The sequence below is a fragment of the Vigna unguiculata genome, chromosome 3, assembly GCF_004118075.2.
Source record: "Vigna unguiculata cultivar IT97K-499-35 chromosome 3, ASM411807v1, whole genome shotgun sequence".
NCBI classification, from domain to species: Eukaryota; Viridiplantae; Streptophyta; class Magnoliopsida; order Fabales; family Fabaceae; genus Vigna; species Vigna unguiculata.
The window spans coordinates 35,307,436-35,317,179 of NC_040281.1; the positions used below are offsets into that span (position 1 = coordinate 35,307,436).

Here is a 9,744-nt window from a genome sequence, read left to right on the forward strand (position 1 = left end):
TTGTCAGTTGTAAATTGTCAAACAGATACAAGGTTTTTAATGAGTTTTGGTGCATGCAACCCATTGTTTAAGTGTAAAGGAGGGTTGGTGGGGATAGTGTAGTGTTTCCATGACCACGGATAGGAATTAAATGACCATTACCAACAACAACATTATGATATTTGCTTGAATAAAAATAAGAGGATAGTGTACTTTGATCCGTCGTCATATGAGAGGTAACACTAGTGTCCATGTACCAATTCTCATCCGGTGGAGAGAGGGTAAGGGTATGCATAATGTCTGTAGGTGTGTTTACAACATGAGGTGGTGCTACTGATGTATTGTATGCTTGTTGTGGTGATCTTGGTCCAAGAATACTAGTTTGACTAGGAGGTCTAGGTTTCCACGAAGTTGTTGGATAAGGACAAAGAGGATGGGCCCATTCAGCCCAATGATTAAGGAAGGGATGAGGATATGGTGGGTAGGCTTGGTATTGCGACTGCTTGTGTGCTGCACCACCTCGTCTAGCATCTGCACCCCGCCATCGTTGCGTCCGCCTCTACCACCGCGATTGTTGTTGCCTCGGCCTCGATTGTTTCGCTTACCTCAGTTGGTATTATGATGTCCCTATGAAGGAGTATTGTGGTTGGTATATTGTTGTGACTATAAGGGGGAGTTGTCATCCATAGTTACGAGGGCGGTGGAACTAGATGCACGAGCTGCTTGCTCTTGAATCGTGGTTTCTTCCAACTTCAATTGTGAGCATGCGATAGCAAGATTGAGCAAGTTATCCTTGCTGCATAACCGTGACAAAACCAGTATAGGCTTCGATTAAGCCAACAAGCAAGCGAAGTACTAAATGTTGATCTGAAACAAGAGCCCCAACATTGGATAATTGGTCAGCAAGAGATTTGAGTCGATTGCAATAGGCAGAGGCCATTGAGAAATCCGCCAAACTTGTGTTTGTGAACTGAGTTTCAAGATATACTGCCCTATAGTTTTTGTTATCTTGAAATAAGTCAACGACATGCTGCCAAGCATTTTCGGCAGAGTCATCAGCCACAAGGGTCTGTGTGAGAATATCAGGAGAAATAGTGGCATAAATCCACTAGAGTACAACAACATCAAGGCGTGTCCATAGTGAGAGATCAACGACCTTGGTTCTTTGGTACTCTGCTATGGTTGTTTCATCCTTGGGGGATGATATGTTCAAGCACAAAATGAATTTTAGCTTGAACCTTAAATAAGGTTGTCGATGAGTGATATTGGCTTGTTTCCATGTCCAAGTTAATAGAAATAAGATGTTTCACATTGGTGACAGCTAGGGCGGAGTGATATTTGGAAGTTTCAGCCATTGATGGGCAACAGTAGAAGGAAAAAAATGTTGAGAAGGAGAAGGGAAGTGACGACTAGGTTTATTAGGATTGGAGGAAGGTAACCTAATTTGATACCATGTACGAAATTATCCGTGCTTTTCATATTCATTGACAAGGAATATATACAAATTAAAGTTATAATTTAGGCTGTTGTTATAATTGACAGGCTATTATTTAGGCTAACTAATGCTGCAGAATATACTCAAAATAATAACAAATTATTTGGCATAATAATATCTATCAATACATATCTTAAAATTCATGAATATTTGTCAATTGTATTTTGTATTAATTTTTGGGTGCCTATTTGATCATGGTTGATGACCAATTTTAGTTTGTGTAACTTGAAGACCATTGCGAAATGTTGGAAAAATTTTATGAAATTTAAGATATGTTTTTTAAAATTAATATGTACCAATAAACTAAAAAAAAGTGAATCTTCTTGAATGGGATATGGTCACACCTTGAAAAAAAAGGTGAGGTCATCATTCATTTAAAGGTTACATAAATTATTCAAACAATTGGATTAATTTACCACACCAATACATATCATACGAGTTTAGTGTTGGTTAGGTTTACATAGGGGTTTCTTTGGGAAGATACAACACCAATGAGACCTGAACCCAACCACATAAGGCATTGACACACTCTTAACCAAAAACTTTAAGGCAATAAATTGATGGGTCTTTATTCTTATATAGTATTCTACTTTTTCATTTCTAATCAATGTAAGACTTAGACTCACACTTGGATTCCTAATATTGAAACCAATCTATTCATACATTTATTTATATTTTTAGCAAGTCTACTCTACATATTTTTGTATGTCCTTTATATTTTTAAAAAGTCTATTATATATTTCTAGGATGTTTTATCTTTTGTACTTTTCCAAAGTTTACTATTTATATCTTTACGTACATTTTGAATTTTCTAAACCTATAAATCATTTTTCACTGAAATTCTATTCAAAACTTAATTATAAACTTAAAAATATTTATTATTTTTTGTCTTAACCTCAACATATCTTTTAATAAACACACAAAACAAACACCAATTGTACAAGCATGGTTTAAAACTAGTTTAAAATTAAAAATTCATAATAATCCTTCTCTTCCTTCCTTTTTGATTTCTACTCGTTTGCTTGCTAGTGCTAATTAAAGCTACATAACTGGTTTGAGAAGATTTTGATCCATGGCCTTACACATAAACAATTTGAAATGCTCTCCTTCGTTTTCTTCATTCCGTTGCGGTTCCTATCCCTCTATATTTGTATCTGAAGGCCCAAAACAGGTAATGGAAGAAGTTCAGCACGCATAGCACACACAGAAGCCAATAAAACCTGTCAAGGTGATAGTGGTTAAGGTTGGCACCAGATAACCATGGTTTGTGTGAGATGGCACCGGTGACACTGTTTACTATTGACACGATTGCTGAACTTAAGTAGTATCCCACAGCCAAAGAGGCAAAAGCGAGTGATGTGGCCAAAGATCTCATCCTGATTGATGTCTCTGTGAAGAAAAATTCCAGCAACCCAGCAAAGGTGAAAAGATCAGCAGAACCAAGGAACAAGTATTGAAGAGCAACCCATATGAATGAGATGGGTAGTGGTTTAGTTGCATCATCCACAAGTCCTGAGTTTATTGCCACCCTTTTCCTCTTTACTTCAACAACTGCTGCCACTGCCATGGAAATTATAGAGAGGACTAATCCAAATCCAATTCTTTGGAGGTGACTGATTCCCATCTCAGTTTTGGTCAATTTTCTAGCAAAAGGGGCGATGATTAGGTCGTAAACTGGTGCCAGAACCATGATGAAGAGCACTGGGAAAACTGATAACGAGGCCGGTGGCACCTTAAAAGAACCAAGTTTGGTGTTCATAGTTGCAGCTTGTTCAACCGAGAAAGTGTTTAGTTGAGCCAGACAACAGTTTAGCATAATGGTGCAAAAAAATATGGGTAGTGCTTTCAACACTATCTTCACATCCTCCACTTGTTCCACAGTGCATTGCATCGATGAATACTTTGGGTTGCTTTCAACAGCTCTATTGAGAAATTTTAGGGTATTTGTTAGGGCTTCACTCTCCTTGTTTTCATTACGTGGTGGTAGATTACAAGGACTTGAAGTCGTAATCACCACGGCAGTGTCAGAGTTTCTGCTGAAGCAACCATTAAGTGTAGCAGCAACTAATACCTGCTTATCCATGATTAGGACTTAAGATAATTACTGAACATTACTTGGAAAAAAGGAAAAAACATTAATAATTAATAAGAACATTATAGTACCTTGAAAAAGGTTGCAAGGGGACTACCAGAAGGGATCTTGTTCCTATAAGTAGGAGAGCCTGCCAAGAAGACAGGGATAGAAACAAAAATGCTTAGGGTAGAGATTCCAAAACCCCATTCCCAACCTTTGTTGTCTGCAAGCCACACTACAAAAGTAGAAGCAAGAAGACCCCCAAAAGACAAGCAGAAGACGAAGTAGTTGAAGAAGGTCGATCTTTGCTTTCTTCCAGATGGGGTAGACTCATCAAATTGCTCAGCACCATGTGCAGGTAATGACCCCTTGATTCCTCCAACTCCGAGAGCCACCAAATAAAGCCCCGCAAATAGCATCGCTGCTTTTCCACCACTCACTTCATGGCATGGGGTGCCTGCCTCACATGCTGCTGGCATCAGTGAACGTTCATGAGCTTGCACAGTAAGCAAAATCAATCCCTGCACACACAAATTGCACCACACCTTCACGATGAACTACTATAATCTAATGTATAAGAAAACTGCAATCTTTATCCACTACATAACAATCTGTTTTTCTATCTTTATCGAGTTAATTCAAATTTTGTACCTAGAGGAAAATTTTATTTACCTCTTCTCCTGAGATCTTGTTAAATTAAATAAGACCTACCTTCATTTTTGTTTTAAAATACAATAATATAAATTAAACTAAATTGTCACTTTATTTAAAAAACGTATTGATTTACCAGTTGATAAAATAAAAAATAATAAAATTTTCTGATAAAATTAAAGAATTTTAGGAGAAAAAAATGAAATAATGAACTTATTATATATTAACAAATTATGCTGTCATACCATGTTAAATTGTGTTACAGAAAATATATTTTAAAGGAGCTAGATAACTATCATTCCGCAAAATTTATAAAAAAAGGTATGTGAATATTATTTTATAACTTATAGTCTGGTTTAAAATAACAAAAAATAAATTTAGTCCTAATAAACTATATATATAGTGTAATGAAAAGATGTTATTCATGAGGAGATTTTAGAAAGCTTTGATCTTAAATTTATAACCCTTGGTATAACTCTTCTAGGGATGGCAACGAGGTAGGGCAGGGACGGGTTTCGCTATCCCATATCCATCCCCACATAAAAAATTCATCCCCATCTCCATACCCAAACCCAACGGGTATCAAACTTTTTTCCCATCCCCATCCCCACCGGGTAACAGGTATAATCTCGTACCCGTACCCGTGTTCTAACTACTTCAATATTAATTTTTATTAAAGAAAAAAAATTATTGTAAAGAAAACATAATATTATGAAATATTCACTATTAGGAGGATTTTCTTCGATGCCAAATACCTTAAAATAAATTATAATTGTTTACATTTTATATTAGAATACCAAATAAAATTTCATGTGAACCAAAATATTTATTAAATTTGCAAACTACAATATTGATGAACTTAGTTGATAAAATTAAAAAATATTTCAAAAAAATATAAAAGGAAAACAAATATTCAAATTAAAATATATTTTAAATGTTTGTTTACTTCAATTTTTTAAATTCTAATGAATCTCTTTTTTATACACTAATAAAAGTTATAATATATCACTTGATCAAAATGACACAAAGAACAAATAATAAAAGGAAAAAAAATATTCAAATTAAAATATATTTTAAATATTTGTTTACTTCAATTTTTTAAACTATAATGAATCTTTTTTATACACTAATAAAAAGTTATAATACATCACTTGATCAAAATGACACAAAGAACAAATAATAAACATAATAATAAAATTTTGACATAGATTTTGTATCTTTTGAACTTCAATATATGTTGGATAGTGACAAAAAAATATTCATAGAAATTACATTAAATTTTTATATTGTAGTAAATAAAAGTTATTTATACAATTAAAGTGAAAAAAATTACAGTATGATTAATAGTGAGTTATAAAATAACAAATAATTAGATAGAATATATCGAAATATTATTCTACATGATGAAAATAAACAATAAATAAAAATATTAAAAAACTAACAAATGTGTGTTTTAGAAATAATTTGAGAGACTATCGAAAGAAATCGCACAAAGGAAATCAAATGTATAATTAAGGTATGATAAAATGAAAAAAAACCTTAGAGAACTAATTATTAAATTATGTTTGAAGTGGTTAAAAATAAATAGAAATATCATTAGTGACCAAAAAATTTGTCATTAAATTACAAATAAATTAGTAATTAAATTGGTCACTAAATCAAGTACCGATTCGATCATTGAATCAGTCACTAATTTAGACAATAAATCAACTACTACCACCAATGACGAAAAACAGTGACTGATATGGGTTACTGACTAAATCAGTCACCATTTCATGTTTTTCTTGTAGTGAATTATCATATACTATTCCTAAATATCATTATATATATATATATATATATATATATATATATATATATATATATATAAAATTTTAACCACTTCAAACAGAATTTAAAGTGAAAAAATTACATTATGATTAATAATGAGTTATAAAATAAAAAATAATTAGATAGAATATATCGAAATTATTCTACATGATGAAAATAAAAATAATAAATAAAAATATTAAAAAACTAACAAATGTGTGTTTTAGAAATAATTTTGCTATCGAAAAAAATCACACAAAGGAAATCAAATGTATAACTAAGGTATGATAAGACGAAAAATATCTTAGAGAACTAAGAAAACTTTTCAAATATCAACATATATACTTAATGGTTGAAAAATAACGAAAATTATTTTAATGAAACAAAAGAGTTCTTCAAATTAAACAAAAATTAATAATAATAATAAGTAAAGAATTTTTTTTATATTACCTTAAATTGAGAGTATAAACATTCTGATGTGAAAGGAAAATTTATAATAAATAAAAATATTAAAAAATAATATAAATATTCAAATGTGAGGCATAATTTTTTTTTTATTAACATACATCATTTTAACATAATTACATAAATGTTATGATAAGATAAAAAATATATTGGAGATGAGAATGAGTTTAATGACAAATGAAATAATTAAAAGAAAAAAAAATAGAAAAAAAAAAAATATATATATATATAGGGGTTACTTGATTAATTGTGAATATTTTAATAATTTAAACGAGAATAAAGATATGGCGGGGACGGGTATTATGGCGGGTATATGTACATCCCCATACCCATCCCCATACCCAACTGAAAAAGTCGGGGATTCCCCATACGCATACCCATACCCAGTCAATGCGGGGATTTCCCGTCAAAACGGGGACAGGTTTATTTGCCATCTCTAAACTCTTCCCATGGCTATTTTTTTCCTTAATATAATTTAAAATTAATATATTAAATTTATTTAATGGATAAATATTTATAATAATTGAACATACCGAATTTATATTAATTAAATTAAAAATACATGAGTATAACATTATTATTATTATTATTATTATTATTATTAACCAAGAAACAACGCAATTAATTGATAAATATGAAAATAATATAAATATTTTTTATATATTTTCATCAAATGTTTATTTTGAAATCATCAAAAGATATATTACAAATATTAATAAACATTTAATTAGTATTAAAAAAATAATTTATCATAAAAAAGTTATTTATAACAATTATACGACATTAGCTAATGATAAAAAATTAATAATTTGAACACTATTTATTACACTAAAACAAATATACCATATACTATTAAAAATAATAAAATTAAACAGAAATTACAAATCGATACTTTTAGTTTTGTTTTTATTTATTTTTTATTTCATAGGTATGACAATTTGTCCTTTAAAATTACTCTACAATGTTTAAGATTTTGACAAAGTAGCAAGAAATGTAATTAATATTTTGAGTTTTATAAATACACTATTACATTCTTCCTTCTTATAATTATTCATTTACTTCTAAATGTATAGAGTATTGATATTGATTATGACTTGGAAAAATAGTCGTTTTTTATTAAACATGCATAATTTTGTAAATGACCAATTTTTTTCATTAAACATTACATTTAGTATAACAGATTAAAATTCATGAACATAATAAATAAATTAATATTTCACTTGTTTCTTTTATATATCGTTTAATTTGTCTTGAAAACACTATACGTAATATAATCAATTTTATTTTATTTTTCATTTTTTAGCAGTTTCATTTTTACATCATAATAAATAAAGTAAATAAATATGATTTGAAAGAGTAGAAATATAAATGATAAAAAAATTGTTAATGTTATCATAAAAATTGAAAATACATGAACATTTAATAAATACATGAGGTTAAATATTACAATAATTAATAATATCACTAAAGTCATTAACATTCCTCAAATGTTCAGTAATGATTAGAATATGAAAATAAAGCTCATAAATATAATAAATGAATATATATATATATATATATATATATATATATATATATATATATAATTATTAATGAATGCATAACTCAAATAATAATTAATAATACCATTAAAATCCACTGACAATCCTGAAATATGTAAAATTGTAATAAATAAAAATGAGAATACAATTATACTCCTTGAATATATAAATAAAAAGGTGAGGATAAAATTTTAATTTAGAAACGACAGAAACAAAACTCAGATCCATTCTGTCCTGCATGTTTTCATCCCAAATGAAACAAGTAACTAGAATCTTATAAATATTTTATTAACAAAATTTATTATTATACATATATATATTTAGAAAACAACTCATACAATAAATACTGTATTTACTTCCAAATCATAGAATAAGGAAAACGGATCTTGGTGGTGGTGGGAATGTGAACATAGGCAATTGAGGAAGTTTTGTACGACCCAGGCAATCCAGCAAAAAGAAAGCAAGTAAAAAGGGAAAGATGGAGAATTTTGTTTTGGAAATGTATTGAAAACTAGGACAATCATACTTTATACTATACTATGATGAGAGTCAAAAATTGAGAGTAATAATACAATTTTCCTAAAAACTAATGAATTCTGGAAAAAGAAAGGGAATAAAAAGAAGAGAAGTAAAAGTTTGAAAAGGAAAAGTAGGTATATGGTATAGTGGAGAGGGTGCATACCAGGAGTTCAAAAACTGCACTAATGAGAAAGGTTTGATAAGTGGAGAAAAAAGCATCAGAGCAGAAACCACCAAGGAGGGTAAGGAGGCAGGCCGTTCCAATGAAATTTGTGACATTGTTTGCAGAGTTTGAAGGAGACATGTGCATGCACTTAATCATATACAACACCAAATTGTTCGCATTAGCCACAAATGCAAGATTCTCAAGTATCTCCGCCACTGTACAAACACCCACACACACTTTTACGAATTAGGGCAACTATGTTCTGTGATTCATATCATGAATTACAAAAGTCTCAGAGACAAACCAAAAACGAAGGACGCTGCAAGCATGCCACCGTGACGGCTTCTAAGAGCAGGTTTGTTCCTCCAGTTTACATACCCTTCCCATTTGGTTCCTTCGTTTTGTTCTACTTCCTGTTCATGAAGTGGAAAGAAACTGTAAATTATAAACTAAAATGAAAAAAAGAAGAAGAGAGAAACAGAAGAGTGAAAGAGAAGCAGAGAGCCACCATGATTCTTTTCTCTTTCTTCCTTTGAGGTTTGAATTTGTGAGAGAGAGAGATAGGGGAGAAGAAGTTATTGGATTTGCAGTGAATGAAAGCTCTGCAATGGCACACACTTATAGCTCCAATGGCAACACACTTAATAGCTGGCAACACACTTGTACTGCACTTCCAAGAATGGTGTTTTTTCATATCGTTTACTACCTTTACACATTTGTGGGAAATTCTTGTTCTTTAATTATTCTTTTTAATTTATATATAACTTTTTTTTATTGTCTCTATTTCTATTCAGTTGGGGTTGATCTCTGAGGGTCATCTTTTTATTAGATTTTGGTTTTATTGTGACGTGGGTGATAAAATTCAAGACTATAATAATTGATGTTTTATTAATCATATCTTTATCTTTAAAAATCTTTAAAAAGTTAAACGCGGTAGATGAATTAAAGTTTACATTAATATCGTAGTACAAGTGGACTGAATCTAATTCTAAAAATGCTAAGATTAATTATTACGAAATTTATTTTTATTAAAATTTGGATATAA

General features: G+C 30.2%; 2 protein-coding genes across 2 annotated transcripts; both read right to left on the reverse strand.

Annotated features, from left to right (window-relative positions):
- Nucleotides 1-766: 766 nt before the first annotated feature.
- LOC114175376 lies at nucleotides 767-1,334 on the reverse strand. Its single transcript, XM_028060149.1, has 2 exons — nucleotides 1,218-1,334; nucleotides 767-1,087 (listed from the first exon to the last, which is right to left on the reverse strand). Exons 1-2 carry the CDS (start codon nucleotides 1,332-1,334, stop codon nucleotides 767-769), a joined length of 438 nt encoding a protein of 145 aa, XP_027915950.1.
- Nucleotides 1,335-2,398: 1,064 nt separating this feature from the next.
- Nucleotides 2,399-9,293, reverse strand: LOC114179781 (protein NRT1/ PTR FAMILY 4.6-like). The gene is made up of 5 exons (XM_028066237.1): nucleotides 9,208-9,293; nucleotides 9,004-9,112; nucleotides 8,697-8,914; nucleotides 3,638-4,069; nucleotides 2,399-3,545 (listed from the first exon to the last, which is right to left on the reverse strand). The coding sequence occupies exons 1-5, from the start codon at nucleotides 9,208-9,210 to the stop codon at nucleotides 2,592-2,594; spliced, it is 1,716 nt and encodes a 571-aa protein (XP_027922038.1). The 5' UTR covers nucleotides 9,211-9,293; the 3' UTR covers nucleotides 2,399-2,591.
- Between the last annotated feature and the right edge of the window lie 451 nt (nucleotides 9,294-9,744).

Coding starts and splice junctions, on each gene's coding strand:
- LOC114175376 (XM_028060149.1), bottom strand. CDS start 1,334: ATGGCTGAAACTTCCAAATATCACTCCGCCCTAGCTGTCACCAATGTG. Junction 1,088..1,217: donor CATCGACAACCTTATTTAAG/GTTCAAGCTAAA, acceptor GTTGTACTCTAG/TGGATTTATGCCACTATTTC.
- LOC114179781 (XM_028066237.1), bottom strand. Junction 4,070..8,696: donor GTGCAGTTTTTGAACTCCTG/GTATGCACCCTC, acceptor TTGTGTGTGCAG/GGATTGATTTTGCTTACTGT. Junction 3,546..3,637: donor CCCTTGCAACCTTTTTCAAG/GTACTATAATGT, acceptor ATGGATAAGCAG/GTATTAGTTGCTGCTACACT.